The sequence below is a fragment of the Bos taurus genome, chromosome 21 (genome assembly GCF_002263795.3).
Source record: "Bos taurus isolate L1 Dominette 01449 registration number 42190680 breed Hereford chromosome 21, ARS-UCD2.0, whole genome shotgun sequence".
NCBI lineage: Eukaryota > Metazoa > Chordata > Mammalia > Artiodactyla > Bovidae > Bos > Bos taurus.
The window spans coordinates 31,431,898-31,455,071 of record NC_037348.1 but is presented as its reverse complement, the minus strand read 5'-3'; the positions used below and the strand labels follow the sequence as shown (position 1 = coordinate 31,455,071).

Sequence of the window (23,174 nt, the reverse complement as noted above, 5' to 3'; positions counted from 1 at the left end):
CTAGTCTGCATTTGTTCCCTCTGCTCCAAACCTGTACCCACCCAGAGGCCTCAGAGTGAGTTTCAAGACAGTCAGAGCAAGGCCTTGCCCAGGCTTTTCCAGCAGTGTTGATCGCCACCCACACCCCCCTACTCTCTCTGCTTCAGGCAGGCCCCTTTCTCCACACTGACCACTTGGGCTGGGGCTTTGTCCCCTCCCACACAGAAGCCACATTTTACTCAGAGTCTCGCCAGCACTTAGCATGGGGCTTGGTGTATGCTACCCACCAATAAATAGGATGACTGGACAGTGACTGAGGCTGGGTCGGGGCCTGCAAGACCTCCCTGGACCATTCCCCTCAGGCTCTGAGACACTCCCTGCACCACGCAGCACACAGCCTTGCTCTTGGTCTCTGGTACTTCCTGCCCAGAGACTAATGACTGCTGGTGTCTGGGAGCCTGCAGGGAGGGAATGCAGGCAGGCAGGCATGGATGCATGTGGCCAGGAAGAGGCCATCAGTGAGCCCCGACATGGGGCTGCCCACCCTCCATCTAAGAGAACCCTTGCCCCAAGGTTTGCTTTGATTTGGCACGAAGGAGCCCTAAGGCCATGTAGGAACTGCCGCACAGGAGGACTGGGTTGGCTGACCCTGGAGGGGTGAGAAAGAAGGGCTGGTACAAACTCAGGCTCCAGGACAAAACAGCCCAGGTGCCAACCCCAGCTCTGCAGACATCTGCTCTGTGTCCTTAGGCAAATCCCTCGCCACTCTGAGCCTCAGCTTCCTCAGTAAAATGGGAATAAGAAATACCTACTTGCTGGTGAGCTATACGTTTCACTGGGATGATGAAGGTCAAGTCTAACCTGGGTCTGTCCATCACCTCCCTGAAACCCTGGCCCACGGCGCTCCCTGCTGGCCCCTAAGTTCAGGTCATTTCTGTGGCAGCTGCCGCAGCTGCTCTCAACCACCCAGCACTTTTTCCTAGGGCGTGAGCACTCCATGCAGCCATCCTGACTGATCCTCCTAAAGCTGGCTGAGTGCTGTGGTGGCAGTGCTCATTATGTGGGTGTGCTCCTTGGGCAGAGCCCCAACCTGCCCAGCGAGGTGGAGCAAGAGGGCGGTGAGTCAGGTGGGCCTCCCTGGGTGGCGGGACTGGCCAAGCTGTTGGGGTGGGAGTCAGGAGTCAGGACGGCACACCCACATGTCCTGTGCAGATCCGAGCCCAGAGGGAGACCCTGATTCCTGGCCAGGGCTCCCACTGCCACACTCCGAGCTGCTGCCCCACAGCTCAGCAGCCCTCACCGAGAAAGGACACTACTGTGTGCTGAGCACCAGCTGTGTACCAGGCCGAGGGCAGTGTGTGTGGCTGAGTGCTCAGTCCTTCTCAGTGGGGTGTGCTTCTGCTCCTAGTTGGGACAATTAGAGTTCAGACCCAGGACAGCTGCATAATTTGTGAGGCCCTTTGTTTAAAAAGCATTAAGGCCCAGAAATAAACTCACCCGTATATGGTCAATTAATTTACAGCAAAGGAGCTAAGAATATACAAGGAGGAAAGGAAAGTCTCTTCAGTAAGTGGTCCTGGGAAAACCGGACCCCTAACTTACAGCATACACAAAAATTTACTCAATGAATTAAGACTTGTATGTAAAACCTGAAATCATAAAAGTCTTAGAAGAAAACATAGGCTGTAGGTAAGCTCCTTGACCTTGGTCTTGGCAATGATTTTTTTTTTATTTGACACTAAAACAAAAGCAATGAAAGCAAAAAATAAACCAGTAGGACTATACTAAACTAAAAAGCTTCTGCACAGCAAAGGAAACCATCAACAAAACGAATGGCAACCTACTGAATGGAAAAAAAATATTTGCAAATCATACCCGATAAGGATTTATATCCAAAATATATAAAGAACTCATACAACTCAGTAGCAAAAAAATAATCCAATTTAAATATTGGATCTGAATAGACATTTTCCTGAAGAAAACACAGAGCAGGCCAGAGGTACATGAAAAGGAGCTCAACTTCACTCAACGAAAGGCGTGCAACTAAGCACAAACCAGAACCACAGGCACATGCCACCTCGCACACGTTATAACAGCTAGAATCACAAGGACAGAGATAGTAAGAGGTGGTGAGACGGCAGAGAAAAGAGAACCCCAGTACACTGTTGGCGGAAATATAAATTGGTGTGGCCACTCTGGAACACAGTATGGAGGTTCCTCAAAAAAAATTAATAGAACTACCATATGATCCAGCAGTTCTACTTCTGGGTACATATCTGAAGAAAACAACAACACTCATTTGAAAAGATGCATGCATCCCAATGTACACAGCAGCATTATTTATAATAGCCAAGATATGGAAATGACCTAAGTGTCCAAGAACAGATGACTGGATAAAGAAGATGTGGTATGCACACACACACACACACACACACACACACACACAGGAATGTTACTCAGCCATAAAAAAGAATGAGATCCTGACATCTGCAACAACCTGGATGGACCAGAGGGCATTGTGCTTAAGTGAAGTAAGTCAGACAAAGACACAGTATGATCTTACTTACATGTGGAATCTAAAAACAAAACCTGAAACAAACAAATGCTCTGAGCTCAGAGATACAGAGAACAGATTGGTGGTTCTCAGAGGCAGGGGTTGGGCAAGCAAGGGAGGGGCTGTGAAACGGGTGGGCGAAGGGGCTCCAAAGGTACAAACTTCAGTTATACGGTAAATGTCACGGGGATATGCTACAAAATGGTCACTATAGTTAGTTCTGTATGGTATATTTGAAAATTGCTAAGAGAATAAATCTCAAAAGTTCTCCTCACAATAAATAAAATTCTGTAACTATGCATAGTGATGGATGCTATCTAGACTTACTGTGATTCTCTAGTATATACAACTATTTTCAGGTATATCTGAAATCAATATATCAATCACTGAAAGAAAAAACATTAAGAATTTTGAGAGAGTGACACCAGAGCAATGAACCAAGTGTGACACCCTCGGTGACTGCATGGGTCACCCCACCATGAAGCCAGTCCAGAGAGGTCAAGTAACTTGTTCAAGGCCAAGGTAAGATTCAAACCCAGCCCTGAGTCTGAATCCCACCTCTTTCTTTTAGAACCACCCACACCTCCCTGCCCTGGTATCTGCCTCTCTGCTTTATGTGAGGTGCCCCAGTTCTAGTGCTACAGCTCTGGGGGCTCTCCTGGGTCTCCAGTGCCCCCATAGGGAGGCCAGTGATGGCAGAAAGCCCGACTTGCCCCCATCAGCACATAGGCCTCTCCTCTCCCAAGGTGAGACCCGGTGCACCTCCGTGGAGGTTTCTCCAAGCACTGGTGCAGTGTGGGGGTGGTGGGGGGTGGATGCCGAGGTTCACTGTGATATATGGTAAAAGCTGTGGCACTCCCACCAGGGGCTGTAATTCATAAGTTATGGGCGAGCTTCAAGACTAATAAATTTGGGAGGGAAGTATTAATGACTACACAGGGGCACTGTGAACTTGGCAAGCCCCAAAGCCTGGAACTTTGCAGTCCGGGTTTTAAAAATGATTTGTGCTGGAGCAAGTTTAAACAGAAGCTGGTTGGCGTTAGTCTGACAGTGACCCGCTGGCAACCGTGGGGACTGCAGGAGCTGCTTCTCCTGCCACGACTGAAGCTGGCACTCCCACCCCCGCTGCTGCCTCCTTCCCCACCCCCATACCCCAAGAGAGGCCGGCCCTCCCCTGAGGCTCCAGAGACTTATTGCTGATGTCTGCAGGTTAATCCCCGGATTGTCTGTGTACTAGTGTGACACGCTGAGCCTTGGGGCCCTTGCTGGCCTGAAGGTCATGGTGAGCAACAAATGCTGCCCTTTCTCCCTCTCCAGTGTGGCCCAGACTGCCCCTAGCTTGTCTAGCCATGATTTCTAACATCATGGAAATCCCTCTCTGGACACAAGTCCCGGTCAGAGAGACATGAGCTGGGGTGCCCTGACTCCTTAGCCCATCCGAGGCCGTGAATCATGCATGCCACTTGCTAGCCCGGCAAGGCTTCTGCTCTCTGTCTCCGGGGAACTGCCTTTGCTATTGACGGCTCTGGGGGTTGGCAGTCAAGTGACAGGTTGGGAAATGTGCTAGTGCTCTGCTGAGTTGGGCAGGGCCGGTGTGCCCCTAGAGAGCTGGGAGGCAGGGATGTCACGGGGGAGACAAAGGAGAGCAAGGGTAGGGCTCCAGGGCTAGATGGGAGGGGCACTGGCAATGGCTCCCAGGGGTGCACGTTTGCCAGCTCTGTGGGAGATCTGAGTGCCCTATTCAGACATGCCTCTAGTTTCCAGGAGGGTTGGCACAGAATCCGTGACCCCCCTGGCTGGCACATGTAGCCAATCACTTTCTCCCTTCTTATTCTGCCTCCCTCCACTTCCTGCTGGAAGGTGCCCACCGTGGGGACTGCAGGGAGAGGAGGAACAGGGTGGAGAGGCAGGGACTCATGGTTTCACAATACTAAAATGTGTGCGGTTACTTTAAATGCTTGGCTTGTTTGCAGACTCTGTGACCTCAGATCTTGACACCCTGTGAATCCAAGTGTGGCATCAGGTGTCCGGGATCTGGAGGTCATTGGCTGGTGGGGGGATAGTAATGGCCAGGCTGTTATCTCAAGAGCTAAGGCTCCTGGTGAGAGAGGCAGAGAGGTGCTGCAGAATGACTGGCTGTACAGGAGGTGCCACCTGAGCTCAGGTGTTCAAAGGTGTGTGCTCCCGAAGACGGAACAGTGCTGAGTAGGCCCCAGCACCAGGTGAGCTGCAGTCTCAAAATGCGCTTGAGCAGCCACCACGGGCAGAGCACGGAGGCGGCTCCCCCACCTCACTTTGCTCCGTCAGCAGGAAGGTCCTGGGATGGGCCAGTTGTATGTGCTAAGTTGCTTCAGTTGTGTCCAACTCTGTGTGACCCTGTGGACTGTAGTCCACCAGGCTTCTCCCCATGGGATTCTCCAGGCAAGAACACCAGAGTGGGTTGCCGTGTCCTCCTCCAGGGGATCTTCCTGCCCCAGGGATTGAACCTGTGTCTCTTTAAGTCTCCTGCACTGGCAGGCAAGTTCTTTACCACCTGCGCCACCTGGGAAGACCCTGGGATAGGCTGTAAACCTGCTCCTCTCATCCTTGGAAAACAGGACAAAGTGGGCAAAAGTTGCCACCAACTTCCAGAATTTTCAAAACGAAGATTCTCATATTCTGGATTCCCCATGCCCTGGCATGGGGAGCTGCAAGCCACAAGTGGGGTTTCTGGAGCTGGCTACTGCCAGAAGCCCCCTGAGCGCTGAGAGAAGACCCAGGGTTGCAGGACCCATAGTGAAACAAGCGATGTCCACAGATTTGTTCTGTTCTTCAATCAGTTCTGAGCTTGCAGACTATATTCCATGCAGATCACTCTGTGGGGAGCCTGCCAAGGGCCAGGTGTGGCCCTGAAGACAAAATGCGGGGGCGACCTGGCAAGCGGGAGTTCATATAAGGTCTCGAGGGAAGGACGTGGTGACCGGGAGCTGACTCTGAGACGGGTTTGAAGGATGAAAAGAAGTTTGGCAGGCAGGCCTGTCCTGCCAGTGAACAGCATGTGGAAAGCCTCAGGGACTTACTACTACACAGAACACTTCTCCAAACGCAGAGATGTTTCACTCAGCCAGAGTGAAAGTGAAGACGGAGTGCAGAGTGGAAGGAGATGAGACGGCAGTGAGTGGGAGGGGGCAAGACCATCAGGGGCCTTATATGCCACCTGTTACAAGCTGAGTCACCATGTCCTTCGCCTCCAAAGTCATATGTTGAAATCCTAACCCACAGGACCTCAGAATGTGATCTGATTTGGAAATGAGATTGTTTTAGACTGAATTAGTTAAGATGAGGTCATATATTGGAGTAGGGCGGGCCCCAGACCCAACACGACTAGGGTCCTTGTAAAAAGGGAAATCCAGACACAGAGGCACACACAGGGAGGATGCCATGTGAAGGGAAGGCAGAGGTCAGGGTGACGCTTCTACAAGCGAAGGGACGCCAAGGGTTACCAGCAGCGCGCCAGGAGCCGGGGGAGAGGCAGCAGCAGATGCTCCCTCGCAACCTCAGAAGGAGCCAATCCTGCCAAGAGCCTGATCCCAGACTTCCAGCCTCCAGAACTCAGAGGCAGGAAACTTCTGTGGGTTAAGCCGCCCAGTTTGCAGGACTTTATTTCAGCAGCTCGAGCAAATAACCAGTCGAGGTATTAAGTCAGAGAGTGACATGAAAGATTTATGGAAGATCACCGTGTGTGTGTGTGTGTGTGTGTGTGTGTGTGTGCGCGTGCGCGTGCGTGTGTGTGTGTTGGGGGGAAAAGAGTGAAGAGGGCACCCAAGGGGGCAAAGCTGAGGTCAAGGAAGCGGATGAGGTCCAGAAAGAAGGAGGCTGAACAATGCAGATGAAAAGTTGGGAGTGTTTCAAAATATATGCAGGCAGCAAAACCAGCAGGATTGGTGATGAGTTGTGAGCAGAACCTACAAAGCCCTGGAAACCCAGAGCAAAGGCAGGAATCAGGCTACAACTGAACACAAATGAATGTCAAACTCTGCATGGGCATATAGAAAGTCAAGGATGGGCTGTGGGGAGAGCAGAGCCATGACCTGGCTCAACTCTGAGCTCAGGCCAGGCAGCCACCACAAGGCTCAATCACAGGAGTCTTGGGTCCAGAACAAAAAAGCAGGGGTGAGCCCTTAACACTCCGCCCTAGTCTTGCAGCTCCCTGAGAAGTGCACTTAGTCTAGATGTCATTCTGAAAGGGACAGAAACACTGGAATGCTCAGGGAGGGACTGTACGGCAAGAACCTGGAGGGCTTGTGTCCCCTGAGAAGTGGCTGTGGGAATGGAGGTGACAGTCCCTGGAGGAGAAGACACTCAGAGGCCAGTTTCTGAAAGGATGTCTCAGCTGGGAGACATAAAAGCTTCATCCAGGTGGGAGAGGTGTGTGCCAGGGGCAGACCTTGGCTCAGTCTGAGAAGTACTTTCTAACAGGCAGAGTCATGTGAAGTTGGGTTGGTCTGGGCTTCCTTGGGAGGTTCCAGGTACCTGTTCTTAGAGGCTGGTAAACCTTTCGGCAGGGGTTCTAGATGGGATTAGCACATCAGCTGAAGAGCTAGACTCAGAAGTCCTGAGTCCCCAACTTCTAAAGTTCTAAGGTTGGAAGGTCTCTCAAAAGATCATAATAGCAATCACCCTATTCCCCAAAACGTGTCCACAGCACCTTGTAGCCTACAGAGCTTTCTCACGTCCACCAGCTCCCCAGACTTCCTGTGAGGCAGACAGAGCCGGAGTTATGAGCCCACTTTACAGAAGGGAGCACTGAGACCCCAAGTCACAGAGCTGGGGAGTGGCAGAGTCTGGAGCTCTGGCTTCCTGCCTCCCAGCCCGCCCAGCCCCGCCTGGCTGTCACTGCCCTGGCGAGGGGCATAGAGCACGCCAAGGTGAAGAGGGCCCTAGATCAAGCTGCACTTAGCCCAATCCAGCACCTCCGTTTCCACGTGACCCCATGAAGTTCTCCTGATTTCTTTGAGCCTGAGTTTCTCCCTCCATATGACAGAAAAGAGGTGTGAGAATGGAATGAAATCACACTGTAAAAAGCTTCTCTTGGAGGCATCTGGGTAGTTCCCTTACCTTTAGGTCAAAAAGGTGGTCCTAGAAAAATCCCAGGGACAGCAGAGCCTGGTGCCCTGCTGTCTGTGGGGTCGCACAGAGTCGGACACAACTGAAGTGACTTAGCAGCAGCAGAAATGTATTCTGAATTATTAGGGGAAGTCAATATTTAAAAAAAATATCTTGGTAAAGTGAAGGAATCCCTTACCCATCATTTTAGCAACAGCACTTTCAGGGGCAAGTCAGGGCAGGGTAGAGTCAGACTGGAGCAGCAAGGGTGCCTGGGGAGGGGAACCTGCGTCCAGGCTCCCGGGTCCCCCTGGGGGCTCTAACAAGGCTTCAGATCTCCCCTGCTGGCCCCTGTGCCCCCTGAGCTTGGAGCCAAGCCCTGGCCTGAGCCCGTCAGAACACAGCCTCCCCAAACCCCACAAAGGCCCAAACCTGACAGCCGCATCACCACGGAGTGGAATTTCCACCCCAATCACAAAATACCACCACCTGACATTTGCAGGACTACTTTGCAATTCTGAAAGCCACTTACACCTGCTTCCTGCGGCCTCACATGAACCTGTGAGGAAGGCTCAGCACTGTTCCCATTTGACAGCTAGTGAAACCAAGGCCCAGAAAGGTTAAGTCCCCACTGCAAGGCGACACAGTTGGTCTTCCCTAGAGAAAAGTCTGCCCTAGGGTACTGCTGAGGCCCCCGTCGCCACCAACATCACCGGCCCATAAATCTACCACCATCTTCAAGGCTTAGGTTCTGGGCTATTCTGGCCCCAGGCCTGGACTGGAAACCTAGCTCTGTACCTTTGGACGACTTTTCTGGGGCTCAGTTCCGTCACCCATAAAGTAGTAAAGTCTCCTGCAAGTTGCCGCAAGGAATGGGGAAGTGATACACTCAAAGCAGGCAAGATGCCTACAGGCCACTGAGGTCATGTCGAAGTCGCGTCAAGGTAGCTTGACTGAACGCTGTCTCCGAGGCTGAGAAAGGCAGTCCCGGGGAGCAATTAACTAGGGTTCTCCCCCCGCCACCACCAAAATGGTGGGCCGACATCGGGACAGAGACCCGTCAGGAGACGTGCTCCAGCTCCCGGACGCTGTGGCTGTGCGCAGAGCCCGGGGGCTGGGAGGGAGCTCCCCATGGCGGGGCTGGGGAGGCGCCGGCGGACTCACCTTGCGCGGGCTGCAGCTCCTCCACAACGCTCTCGGCCGCCGTCTCCTCGGCCCACGTGCCGGCCTCCACCACCTTGTAGCGGCTGCGCGGCTGGCTGAGCACGTGCGGGGCCTGAAGCGCCGCCTCACGCTCCGCCGCCAGGTCCAAGTCCTGCTGTGCCAGGTGCGCCCGCAGCTGCCGGATCTCAAACTGCAAGAAGGAGAGGGGCGGTGGGCGGTGGGCGGCACGGGGACCCGGCCCTGCCAGACGTCTGGGCTCTTTCCTTTTGGGGGAGCGGGGAGGAAGGCGCTGAGCCTCCAAAGGCTGGAGGGGGCGTTCCTTTATAAATCTCCCACGACACTAATGGCATGAGTCCCTGACGTTTATGGAGGCTTTTCCAAGTAATAAAACATGTCCCGTGTCCCATCTCTGATACTGTGTCGTCTGGCCCCATAGGGAGGACAAGATGGCCGTAAGAGGAAGACAATGGTGGTTTGCAAAACGAAAACAACAAAAAAACATCGCAGGAGGAGTCGGGGAACATCGGACTTGAATCCTGTTCTAGTTACTTGTCTAAACGTGTGACCCCCAAAATAAGAACCTTATTCAGGTGTCTTACACGGATGTTTAGCGGAGGACTGGAAACCCCACAATATCCAGGGCCAGTGGTAACCTGCCACGGAAGCCCATCGTGGCATCATGTGCTCGCTGGGCGGCGCCTGACCCACTTTTCTTGCAGCAACGCCCACATCCTTCTCGGAGGTGTTCTGAGTGCTGCTCAGACAGGACTGGCTCTGTTCCCAACCCTGTGGCTTTAGGGCCACGTGGCCGTGGTTTCTGTCTCTGTAAAATGGGGGTTATCACCCCACAGAGCTCTTCATAAAGGCTTTGTAAAAGGCGTCATACATTTTTATTTTGGTTTAAATTCTTGTTGTTGGGGAAAGTTTCCTAGAGAGGCTTTCAGATGCCTCTTGGGGTTGTGGCTGAGATGGCTGTTCACACTCTGGGGCCTTCTGGGTCATCTGGGCGAAGGCAAAGTTTGGGTCTGACGCTGAATGGCCTGACTGCGGACTCGGGAGGAAGGAGAGTCTTCACTGCCACCTAGTGTTCCAAACACACATTGCATCGCTTTTGCACAACTCCACAATCTCCAAACCCCCAAAGACCTGAAGCTGGGGGTTAGCTCCCTACCTAGGAGATTACCTGCTTGCTCACGATTCCAACCTCCAGCCTTGGCCCCTCCCTGCAATGTCAGGTCACACTTCCAGCTGCCTGCCTGACAGCAACAGAATTGGGTCACAGGCATCACAAACTCAACCTAAACAGGACTGTTCACTCTGTTCTCACAGCTGCTCCTCAGGCGCTTTCATCTCATTTTAGCTGGGTCCAAAAATGTAATCTCCTCCCTTGCCTCCTCACTTTCCATTTGCCTTGCCATCCACTCTGCCCTCAAGGCCAGCTCCCGAAGGGCTACCCCAAGTCTACCCACCTCCCGCACCTCCAAAGCCAGTGCTCACCTGGATGATTACAGTCCCACATCCTCTACCATCCATCCTCCAACAGAGGCCAGAGGGGTTCTCATAAACCCAGATCAGATCATGTCACCCCCTTGTCATGTCTCCCCTTGGGTGGGAGAAAACCCAAGCTTTTTACCCTTGACTTACAGAGCAGGTGTGTGTTCTGGCTCTGTTTATTTGGCCCACTTCATCTCATTCTTTCTCCCTTTACCTCTCACTGGAACACACACCTTCTCAAAACTCCTTAAGCACTCTAAGCCTGTGTTGGTCTCAGGATCATTTCCCCAGTGACCTCTGGTCCTGCATCACACGGCTGCCCCTGCCCCCTTGGAGGCGTTCCCAGACTCCTAGTCCAGGCACTCCATCCCTTTATCCTGTTTGAGTTCTCTACATTGCACTTAGTACCTTCTGATTGTTTTATTTATTTTAATGCTTCACCATTTTTCCTTTGATGAAAGTGAAACACAATTCAAGGAGTCACTAACACTAGAGTGGCTAGGCAGCAAACTGACATTGGGACAACTTCCCAATGGCAGTGTTCACGGGGTTTGTCTCTAGGACCACTCAGGTCTGGGTAGACTTCATCAGCCTCCTGCCTGAGGACACGCCTCAGGCCCACCTGTGTGCTGAGAGCAGAGCAGGGAAATGGGGCTGAGGGTCCAGCCACAAGATGAAAGGACATTTACCAAATTCCGGGAGTGCACCTCACCCAGTGTTCACTCGCAGAGCCCTCTGGGTCAGTTTCTCCAGAGGCTGAAATGCTTGCCTCTTGTGTGATGGGGGGGCATGGTCTCCTGACTGCGCAGGATTTGCAAGGGGACCTGGAGGGTTCAGATAGCATGTGTACAAACTTTTAGCCCACCCCTCTCCACTATGGTTAGCTTCATGCTCACCCCTTCCTTCCAAACTCTCCAGGGTTCCGAGGGGGAATTAGCCCCTTTCCTTCACTAGCCACCTCTTCACACAGTCCCTTAGTTATAGATCCTTCTCTCTTCAAGACCAGTTACCGCTTTCTTGCTCATGCTCCACTTCCTGCAAATCCACAGAAATCTCTCTCTCCTCTCTGTCCTGATGGACAGGACTTAAAGGATTTCTCAATTTTTATCTGTTTTTTCTTTTTTTTCTTTACCACCATCTTAGTGGAGTTTGGGGAAGGAAATCAGATAAACACATGTGGTCACTCCACCATTTTCTTCAAAAGCTGTCTATGGGTTTTCCTCTCTCAGCTGCAGTGGTGTGCAGGATTTAAAATAAAAAGAGGCCTGATTTACAGTGCAGGCTAATCTCTGGTAAATTCACCATGGCCAGTTCCAGACTACCAACACGACGTTATGCAGAACAGGGAAGAAATGAGCACAACTGGCCCTCAGGAGCCAGTGAGCGCCCCAGCACCCCAATGCCACCCTGGCGCTCTGTTAGAGCAGGCATGCAGAATATAATCTACACGAGAGTAAAGTACAGAAGATAATCTCTGCAAGAGCAGGGGTCTTGTGGGTCTTGTCTGTCTTGTTGCCCGGTACACAGAAGGCCCTCAATAAGTATTGCTGAGTGAATCCATACACAAATGTGTGAAACTAGCCAGTTTTGCCCAATTCTGTGGTTTCAGGCTGAGTCCTAACACCAGCCACAAACTGGGTCCTGATCCTGACCCAAAGCTGAGACAAAGCCTGAGCCCCAACACTGAGCCCTGATCTTGCTCACAGAGTGAGCCGCAAGTCTGGTCACACACTGAGCCCTGACCCAAGTCACGAACTGAGAGCCCAACCTGATCACACACTAGGCTCTAACTCTGATCTCAGACTAGGCTCAGACCTGGATCTTAACAACCCAGTACTCAGATGGCGCCACTGGTCTCAGAAAGTAAGAAAGCAAGGCTGGCTTGTTACAGGGTAGTCTGTCCAGAGGGAGCAGACTGGAGCCACCCTTCTCGCAGCAGGTCTCAGATGTCACGGAGGACCCATTAGGCAACTCTCCTTAGCTCTGCTGGGGCTAGGAGCCCCTCCGGCCCCAACTGATCTGAACTTCCCATGGGCATACCCAGCCTGCTTTTTCCAAGGCCGCTCATCAGGGCCGGCAGTCCTAGCTAATGGCCTCCAAGGCCACTCTGAACAGATGCATTATTGATAACTTGTAATTGATACAGAGCTGCCCATGGGTGTCCCACTGGAATCCAGGCCAGACAGCCAGAGGCCAGAGCTTGCCCAACCCCAAGCCCATATATGCAGACATAGGCATGCACAATGAAATAGGTTTTAAGCTAAAAATATGTACCCCAAGTGCATGGTAGTTCTAGTAATTCATTTATTCATCCATTCACTAAGAAGTCAGGTAAAGCATGGTGAGGGTGATGTTAAAATTCTGTTATGTATGCTAGAATGAAAATGCCTCTCCCTGTAAGTCCTGGCTGGTCCCAGTGATAGGGGCTATCTGCTGCGCAAGGAACAAATCTCTTAGGAGAGTCCTAAAAGCTAGCTCTGGGTGGCACCTGTGGTAGAGGTGGTGCATCCAGGAGGCAGAGACTGGGAGGACAGAGCGGTGAGGAGGTCTGCAGGGGCCACACCAGGCACACAGCCTTGGAGCCACGGTAAGAGGTTCTAAGGACTTCAGCCCTTATTTAAAGAGCAACAGTGAACCACTGAAATCTTTTAAACAGAAAGGTGGGGTGGTGGGGTGGTGATTCAGCTGAGCATTTTGAAAGGACTGTGCTGAAAGCAGAATGGAGAATGAACTGGACAGACATAAGCCAGGACAGACATGGGACTATGAGCTCGGAGACAACTACAGCAGTCCAGGCCAGGGATGACTAGAATCTGGACTAGAGTAGAGACAGTGAGAAGGAGATGAGAATGATTTAGGAGGTGACAGTGTCAGCATCGGACAAGGCAATGGCACCCCACTCCAGTACTCTTGCCTGGAAAATCCCATGGATGGAGGACCCTGGTGGGCTGCAGTCCATGGGGTCGCTAAGAGTCTGACACAACTGAGTGACTTCACTTTCACTTTTCACTTTCATGCATTGGAGAAGGAAATGGCAACCCACTCCAGTGTCCTTGTCTGGAGAATCCCAGGAATGGGGGACCCTGGTGGGCTGCCGTCGGTGGGGTCGCACAGAGTCGGACACGACTGAAGCGACTTAGCAGCAGCAGCAGCAGTGTCAGCATGGGCATGATTAGAATGCAGATGAGGGAGAGGGTCACCTGCTTTGGGGACAGGTTATTACAAGCTGCTTACCCAGAGAGTGTGGGTGGCTGGATGCTCTGAGTGCTTGCCCTGAGGAGGAATGACTGACCCCTTCATAGAGGAGCCACTGCAGACGGGCTGCATGGGCTCTCAGCTCTGGCCACTGGCCATGACAGCCCAGGGGGCTGTCCAGATGTTCTAGCTGGGACCCTCAGAGCCTGGATCCTGATCCCCATTCCTGAACATGGCCACATGTGCCTCCCCAGTTGATGAAGAGTTGTCAAGGGGTCCTAGGATGTCAGGGCCTCATTAGTCAGATGGGAGAGCTGAGGCCCTGAGATGGGAAGGAGGCGTTTGTGCCAGGGGACAGGGCAGGGAAAAGGCTCAGACCACGTGGTGCATCAGAAGCAATGTTGGGCCCAGAACCCATGCCTCTGGCTTCCAGTCCCACAGACCTTGGTCAGGGAACTTGAAGCCTTATGGGAGAGATGGAAGTAACTCAACCCAACAGAATATGAGGAGCTTAATGGTGACAGGGGTCAGGAAAGGGAAGGAGGCTCCAATGTGGGGAAACAGCTAGAGCTGGAGGCAGGAGCCTGAGATCTTGGCCCATCACCCTCCCTCACTCTGTTGTAGTTGTTCAGCCGCTCAGTCGTGTTCAACTCTGCGACCCCGTGGACTGCAGCACGCCAGGCCTCCCTGTCCTTCACCATCTCCCAGAGCTTGCTCAGATTCATGTCCACTGAGTCGGTGATGCCACCCAACCATCTTGTCCTCTGTCGCCCCCTTCCCCTGCCTCACTCTGACTTTGGTTAAGCCTCTTTTCCTCTTTGGGCCTCATTTTCACTGTATGTTCAATAGGCTAACAGAGCAGCTGAATTCTGGTCTATAATAAGCTCTGTGCTAGCTCTGCGATTCTAACTGGGAGGGGAAATTTGCAAGTGCCAGTTAACTCTTGGTGCATCTTCAGCACCATCCTGTGCTCCTGCTGCGTGCTGCGTGTGCTCAGTCATGTCCGACTCCTTGCAACCCTGTAGACTGTAGCCCACCAGGCTCCTCTGTTCATGGGATTTTCCAGGCAAGAATACTGGAGTGGGTTGCCATTCCCTTCTCCAGAGGATCTTGCAGGCCCAGGGTTTGAACCCATGTCTCTTGTGTCTCCTGCATTGCAGGCAGGTTCTTTACCACTGAACCACCTGGGCAGCCCCCTGCTCTCATACAAATGCCCAACTGCAGAGAGCCAACTCTTTACAGAGAAAGATAACATAACCCAGAACATCTAAAATGCATCAACAATGCATTCCACAGACAATAAGAATTACTATTCATGCAAACAAGTAGAAAAAAGCGATTATCAAGTCATAAAGCAGTTAAGAAGCTGCTTAGAATCTGCACAGAAGCTGCCCTATTTAAATATTTGAATTAACAGACAAGGGCTTTGAAACAACTGTGATTAATATGTTAGAGAGGGGAGGGGGAAAGATGGATAAAATGGACATAACATTTCAGTGGAGAAACAGACCTATAAAAAGAATTAAATGAAATTTTTAGAACCTTAATATACAATATCTGAAATTGAGTCCTCAGTTGCATGCATTTAACAGCAGAGTGGACACAGTAGACGACAGGGATGTTGAACCTGAGGATAGATCTATAAAAAAAAATATTATGACTTACAGTCAGAAAAAGAAAAAAGAGAGAGAATGGGGGAAGACATTAGGGTATAAGAAAGAAGTAAGGCACGATCAGAAAGTCTAACATGCAGTTAGAGTTCCAGAGGAGAAAAAGGACAGGGTGAGGCCGAAGCAATAAATAAAGAGATCATGGAGGGACTTCCCTGGTGGTCCAGTGGCTAAGACTCCACACTCCAGATACAGGGGGTCTGGGGTCAGTCTTTGGTCAAGGAACTAGAGCCCACATGCCGGAACTCAAAATCCCACGTGCTGCAATGAAGATCAGGCACAGTCAAATAAATAAACATTAAAAAGAAGAAAAAATGACGGCCCAAACCTTTGCAAATCTAAGGAAAAACACCAACCCACACATTCAAGGAACTCAGAAGAATCTCAAGGAGGATAAACACAAAAACCCCAATGCCCTGCAGGTAAGGAGAAACACCCGTAGCACGTGGGCCTGGGCCTCTGGGAGAGGAAGCACAGGGCGGCTTTGAAGACAAAATGAAGCAAATTTCCCATTGGCAAGCTGGTCCAGTGGGGAAAAAAGGCCCATTGTGTGACTTAGGAAGAATGAGAGTGCAGTCACTGCCCTTCTTAATGCACATCATGAGCTAAGTATTTCTAATCAGAGAACCTGACCAAATCAGCTGGGATCCACAAGGAAGCCCTCAGCGTGCATTACTGGAGTGAGTCAGGCCCCTTCCATTGGGGTGGGCTTTTAATGCATGCCCAGGCGGGGCCAGACCCCCGGGGCAGCAGGGCGGGCACACCCAGCGCATCTCTGCCTTTAATGGTCTGGTTTGTGGAGTACAACTGACATGGCCTTGGCCTGATCAATGCACACTTTGGCCAGAAGCTCGATGGTATCTAATGCAATAGCAATAATTTTCTTCCATCCTATTAGGGCTGTCTGCACAGACTGCCCTGCCTTCAAACCCATCTGCTATTGGGATGGCATCCAATGTTTATTTCCATTAGTTTCGCCATTGTTGGTAACAATAAAACTCAGGAGACAGTTGCAAACTAATGATTTAGGAGCAGGGTGACGCTGAATCCGACCTTGGCCCCTTTCCATCCACTGTGAAGATGACTGGTAGTTGGCCATAAATTTAAATTATGGCAAAAGGATAACATAAGTTATTCCTCTGATGGCTAATTTTATCAGCTAAATAGGCTTGTCATTAAAGCTATCGGCTGTTTTACAAATCACTTCCCATGTTTGAAAAAAAACAACTTTCCTTCTCATGGTTGGAGATCTTGAATAATCCAGGTAACAAAGACTATTGTGCTGAGCTGGGGGGGGGTTTTGCCTCTATAAGAAAAGAGGGGGCTTCTCTGGAATGAGCCAGCCACAAACGCCACCTACAGAACGAGGAGAGAACCCCTTTCCTGCTACTCTGAACGTGCTGGCCCTCGAAGGACAGGGGCGAGGCCTCTGCACCCTTCCCCTGCTTCCACCGGGAATGCCTGTCCCTTAGGGTCCAGATCATCACCCTGTTTCTTCAGGAGACAGGGGGACCTGCATCATCCAGGGAGGACTGATCATTGTGACTGCCCCTCTCTATTGGGAAGGGGGGAACATCGTGGGCCTACTAGGCGGCTACGCAGGTAACTGTTCTCGGTAGGCGCACAGTCTACTCGTGTTGGGACCTGGCGCCTTAGGTATGAATGCGTAACTGAGTCCACCATCAAACAGGGGCAGAAGCAAGGTCACCAGGTCACCAGCACAAAGGTTACTGCTTTCAGGCCCAGGCAGTAAAAATCGTCTATGCACAGTTTGCTACCCTCCCTTTCTTATCCCCTGGCTAAAGGGAGAAAACTCCAGAATAACAAGGAGCCATGACATGGAAGAGCCTGGAGGCCAGAGTGACTGTGACACAGTGTCCCTGTACCCCTACCCTCCTCAATGTCACTGCACTGGGCTGCAGTGGGGTGGGCGGTGGGACAAGTACGCTCCTCCTCAGGCCACTGGATGTCTGGATCTATGTGATGGAGCAGATGGTGTTACTCATTCTAACAGACTTGTACAGATGCCCGTTTGTGGTGTAGGAAAATGCACACGGAGCCCAGAGTTCCATCCCGGCCCTTCCTTCCATGACAAACAGTGAGACCCTGGGCGAGCCGCAGTCTCTCTCAGCCTCAGTCTTTCCATCTATAAAAGGATTAATAATACCAAGCCTGCCAACTCTGACCATCAAAGTCAAGATGAGCTAAGACATGTGGCAGTGCATTTGTGAACAGTCACCATTATAAACGATTTAGTACTGTTTTTATTCTCTCTCTCTCTCTCATTTACTGAGAGACTTCAGTGGACCAGACTTTCTATATTACTTGAATTAATCTGAACTTCACAGCATCCTTGTGATATAAGCCTCGTTTCCTCCATTTCTCCAGTGAGGATCGAGGCCCAGGGGTGAAGGGCGTGATCCGTGCAGCCGAGGTCGGAATTCCTCTTGCTGCCTCCCTGGGTGAGAGGATGGCCCCCCACCCTGCAAGCTGCCCTCACACAGGCCTCTTCTTTCGGAGCCTGCCGCTTGCCCCAGGTCTGAGGCTGTCCTAAGGGGCTCACTGAGGTCCACTGGCTGCCTTGCAGGCTGGGCCCCAAGTCACCCTAGACTGAGCCCCACCTCCTTGGGTCTCTTGCCAGTGATCTCAGGGTGGATGGTGCTGAGGAAGTAGAACTTAGCTCGTCCCACGGGGCCCAGCAGGGAAGAGAAACTTCCTTCCACAGGGCTCTGAGCTGCATCGTATTATTGGGGGCCAAAAGTTGTTGCAAGGCTTAGAGCGCAAAGAGTAGGTACAACGGGGACTTCAAAATATGTTTCAGAATTAGAGCAAGGGGCCGGGCAGGGATCACTAAAACCTCAGAGGTGGTTTCATATGACGAATAGGAAGAATATATCATTGCACTGATTTAACCCCTGCTTCGAAAATACCTTTGATTTCTGAAGCAGCCATTTACAGAGACGGACAAAAAGTGCACACCATCTCTCTGAAGGATGGTCACCAGCACCTCTCCTCTGGAATCCATGAGTGTACAGACTGGTGTACAGATGGATGCCCAACAAAGTTCTGGGTGGACATACAGGCAGAGAGCAGAATCCACAGAGAGAGCAAAAGAAAAGTGAATGGGAATGACCTTCCAGCCAAAGGATTGTTGGATGCGGGGGTCTGAGGGGACGTGCTTCCATCACAGTAATGAGCCGTCTGGAGGAAAACTGCAGAAGGCCAGCTGAGGCTGGAGAAAGGTGAGGCCGGCCAACAGAGCGCACCCCTGTCGCTCCCCTGCCGCTCGGCCCCTCTGGGCTCCTCGTAGGAATCTGCTAAGGGTGAGATAGCCCAGTGGCCAAGAGAGACGTGAGACTGAGGGCAGCTCTGAATCCTGTCTCCCTGCAAAGACCAGAGGGCCAATGTGGTCCAGGGGGCAAGGACCAGAAGGAGCCATAAGACTCCCCTCTTCCATCCTCATCCCCCACTGGCCTCAGATTCCCCCGTCTGCCAAATCCAGGGGCCCCTCGTCTTTAACACAAGGAGGTTCCGGGCCACCTGGGGTGTGGCCACGTGGTAAGAAACGGGCTGCCATGTGGCGCAGAAGATAAAACGCACAAGCTGTTCATGCAAGAAGCTGGCAAACCATGTCACCCAGAGTCTTCACAGGGTCACTGGAAGAAGCAATTTAAGCTTTCTTAAAAAGTGAAGATGAACTTTAAAAAGAGTCACTTGACCTCAGCCAGGTGTTCAGGGTGAACACCCACGGTGACGTCAGAGTGACAGTGTCACCTTTGATACGATGGGACGAGAATGGCACAGGATCTCTGTGGTCTCCCTCCCAAACTCCCAGAACTCCAGTCGAATCATGAGAAAAACATGAGTCAAAACCCAACAGAGAGACATGCTATAAAACGCCTGACCAGCTCTCCCAAACTGTCAAGGCCCCCACAAACAAGAGAGGTCTGAGGGACTTTCAGAGCCAAGGGGAGCCCCAGGAGACATGATGACTCATTGGCATACGGTAACCTGGGTGGGATCCTGGAACAGATCAAGGACATTCGATAAAAACTGGATCGGAACGATGTGCGGACCTTGATGATAATGCATCGGTATTGGTGCATTAATTGTGAGAAATGCATGATGTTAAGGTAAGAGGTTAACAGTGGGGAAACGGGGTATGCCAAGCGCATGTGGGAACTCTGCTACTGTCCCAATTTTTCTATACGTCTAAAACTGTTCTGAAAAATAAGAGCTGGCAAATAGTTACACAAATACATGCCAGGGAGAGAGCAAGGTGAATGCAAAGTGATGCCACACATTTCATTGGAACTTTGGATAAATTTCAATTTCTTAGGTAGAATACACGAATTTAGTTTGGAAATTGCTTCATTGAACCCTAAGAATTCCAGCCGGGAGAGAGAGATTTTTGACCAAGATGAACAGAATGGCCTGGGATGGGGCAGGGGCGGGAGTGGGGACAGCAGCGAGAGACTCTGGAAGCTGTTGAGGGAGCTGAGGGGACCCAGGTCTGTGCCCACAAAAGAAGGGCTGTCCTCAGGCCATGATTTTAAATCACCCTGGTGCTCACCCTGATCAAGGTTTTCACCAAGCCCTGAGAAGTGACCTGGGTAGAAAAATGTCATGGAACAAGACCCTGAGCAAGGCGGGCTGGGGAAGAAGGACATTCAGTTAGGACAGCTGGATCTACTCCTGGCTCTAAAAGCCCTCACTTAGCTGTGTGCTCTTGGGCAAGTCACCACTCCTCAATTTTCTTACCTGTAAAATGGGTGCATGGGGGGAAACAGGGGTTAGTTCTCATAAAGTCACTATTTATCAGGCGCCGGGCTTTAGGCTAAACAATCCCACAGCTATCCTTCCCAGATTACTAGCCCAAGGTCCACAGAGGTCTCACTGGTGTCCAAAACCACAAGTAGCCAAGCAGGCTTTGCACTCAGGTCTGTCCGTAACAACTTAACTATTCCAAGCACTTTCCTCTCGAAGGATCTGGCCACCCCTGATATCCCATGAGCCAGCACTCATATTTCTTTAAAGGCATTTGTTGCCCAGTCAAGTCTCAAGCCTGGTCTTACAATCCAGTTGAAAATGAAGTGTCTGTCTGCTCCACTCTGTGGAGAGGGCAGGGCCGAACTCTGGGAGAGCGGAGAACCCAGTTACAGCTCTAGCCAGCCCCTCCCGCCCTCCTGGCAGCCCCCTGGGATTCCAGCCCGTCTGGCCCTTTTTTGCTGTCTTAACTCAGATGACAGGCTTCAGGTGTTTTTTAAATTAAAACGGTTTGTTTCTGTTCATCTCTTTTCCAGATGTCACTACCTAGAGGGAATCTGTCTTTATTTATGGGCTCTTTCCTGTGCGGAGTCCAAGGGAGTCTCCCTCCGGCCCAGACCCCCGGGAAGGAGGCCACATGGAGCGGGTGATGTGAACCAGGACAGCAGGAACGTGGGGTCCCCGGGGGCTCAGGACGGGGTCGTGGTGGAAAGCGGGGGAGGTGGGCTGCCGCCAGGGCTTCCCCTCAGCCACGCGGCACATGGGCTGTTAACGTGAGGCTCGTGGGGCCAGCTCGCTCTCTGTGGCCTGGGAGGCCATGCATTTATGAAGAGCAGATGCAGGGCTTTCATGTGGCCAAGTGCGGCTGAGCAGGGCATTCATTTTCCTATCAGACAGCAGACTGAGAGCTGCCTGACCATGCTCTGGCCAGGTCCTGGATGAGGCTCAAGGTGTCCCTGACCCCAGACCCTGCTCCCCTTGGTGGTTCTACAGCCTCCTCCAGGCTTCATGCCCATCTCCACTCCTGCCTCTCCCATCCGTCCTCCAATGGTGGCAAGAAAGAGCCACCAAAAATTCAAATCTGGGGACTTCCCTAGTGATCCAGTGGTTAAGACTCTGCTCCCAATGCAGGGTAGGCAGCTTCGATTCCTGGTCAGGGAACTAGATCCCGCATGCCACGACTAAGACCAGGCACGGCCAAATTATAAACTAAAATTCAAACCTGCGCAGACCCTCCTGCCGCTGCTGCTAACACTCCAGGTTTCCTCCCTCTCATCAGGATGAAGGCCAAACTACCTCTGGTTAGCAGTGCAGAGGACAGGGGGGTGGAGGGGAGAGATGGGCCTTGAGTGAGGCCTGGAATCCTAGGCAGACCCTCTTCTGGGCCCAGCTGCCCATCCCCAGCCCACCCACCCCCCTCAGCACAGCCTCACAGGGCCCCTCCCTGTCTCAGAGTCTTTTTCTTGGTTCCCAGAGGGCGGAGGGCACTGCTGATGCCTCTCTGGTGGGTCTGGGGGTCCTGGGTGGCAACTGACCCACCGCGATGCCTGGCAAGCTCTGCACACAGAATCTGATTCCCCTCGCCTTTCAGAGACCACGGTGCCCAGAAGACCCTGATAACTGAGAAGGTGACTCAGCCAGTTCAGGCTGGAGAGCTGACTGGTCACCACAGCAAGACGAACAGAAGCCTGGCCTGGGAATTGGGGCTGAGTCCAGGCCCGGCTGGGCACAAGTCACCTTAGAGACACGTCTCCTGACTCTGGGCCTTGGGCTCCCCATGTGTCTGTGAAGGGGCCGGAGGAGCTCGCTGACCACAGGGCCCCTGCAGCTCTGACACCCTTGGGCGGGGGGCTTTGGGCACCCCTAGCGTTCTCTGCCTGGGATGGACCCGGGCAGAACTGAGAGTGGCCTTGCATTACCCCTTGCTCCTGACAGATCTGCGTCAGTCTCTCCAGCTGCTCGTCTTGGATGGCCTTGGCCTTCTCATACTGCTGGATGACCATCTCCATCTCCACCTTCACCGGCAGGACGTAGGCTGCAAGACAGAGACAGCCCCATGAAGAGCTCGGCAGCGGCAGGGCTGGGAGGGGAAGGGCCAGTCCCAGCGTCCAGCTAGCAGCAGGCTCAGGCCCAGGCGTGGTTCCCAGAAGATCCAGCAGTGCAGTGGCAGGCGTGGTACCTAGGTACCAACAGCACCCAGAAAGTATAAGAGGGTTAGAACCCTAACCATTGTGACCGAGAGACCCATTTTCCTCCTTCTCCATAGTGACATTCTGCATACATGCTCAGTTGCTCACTTGTGTCTGACTCTTCACAACCCCATGGACTGCAGCCCACCAGGCTCCTCTGTCCATGGGATTTTCTGTAATTCTGGCTGTATGCATGGCTGCCTGGTATGAGGACTATATTTTCCAGTCTCCTTTGTAGCTGTGAGCAGCCATGAGACTACATCCTGGACAATGGGAATACAAGCGCAGGTGTCATGAAGCAGCTTCCAGAAGCCTTTCTTAAAAGGCAGCTGGGGTTGATGAGGAAGTGGAGATATTAGAACCTTCCTGCACTGCTGGTGGGAATGTAAAATGGGGCAGCTGCTCTGGAAAACAGCAGTTCTTCAAAATATTCAACAAAGAATCACCACATGGCCCAGTAATTTCATTCCTAGGAATCTAAGAAAAATTAAAACCTATGTCCACACAAAAACTCGAACAGAAGTGTCCACAGCAGCCCAAAGTGGAAACAACCTAAGTGTCCATCAGCTGACAGATGGACACATAAAATGTGGCTCATCTATGCAATGGAGCGCTGCAGCTCAGCTCAGCGGCTTAGCCGCGTCCGACTCTTTGCAACCCCATGGACTGCAGCACGCTAGGCCTCCCTGTCCATCACCAACTCCAAGAGCCTACTCAAACTCGTCCATCACATCGGTGATGCCATCCAACCATCTCATCCCTCTTTCATCCCCTTCTCCTCCTCCCCTCAATCTTTCCCAGCATCAGGGTCTTTCCAAATAAGTCAATTCTTCACATCAGGTAGCCAAAGGTATTGGAGTTTCAGCTTCAGCATCAGTCCTTCCAAAGAATATTCAGGACTGATCTCCTTTAGGATGGACTCGTTGGATCTCCTTTCAGTCCACGGGGCTCTCAAGAGTCTCCTCCAACACCACAGTTCAAAAGCATCAATTCTTCTGCACTCAGCTTTCTTTATAGTCCAACTGTCACATCCATACATGACTACTGGAAAAACCATAGCTTTGACTAGACGGACCT

The 23,174-nt window shown here is 52.0% G+C and overlaps 1 protein-coding gene across 5 annotated transcripts in view; it reads right to left on the bottom strand.

Moving 5' to 3' along the window:
- TMEM266 (transmembrane protein 266) overlaps positions 1-23,174 on the bottom strand; it is a 124,038-nt gene that overhangs the window by 6,000 nt on the left and 94,864 nt on the right. For all 5 annotated transcript variants that reach the window (XM_005221971.5, XM_005221970.5, NM_001101168.1 and 2 more), the window contains 2 exon segments: positions 21,828-21,943; positions 8,783-8,972 (listed from right to left, as the gene is read on the bottom strand). In XM_005221971.5, coding sequence (XP_005222028.1) covers positions 8,783-8,972; positions 21,828-21,943 — 306 coding nt within the window.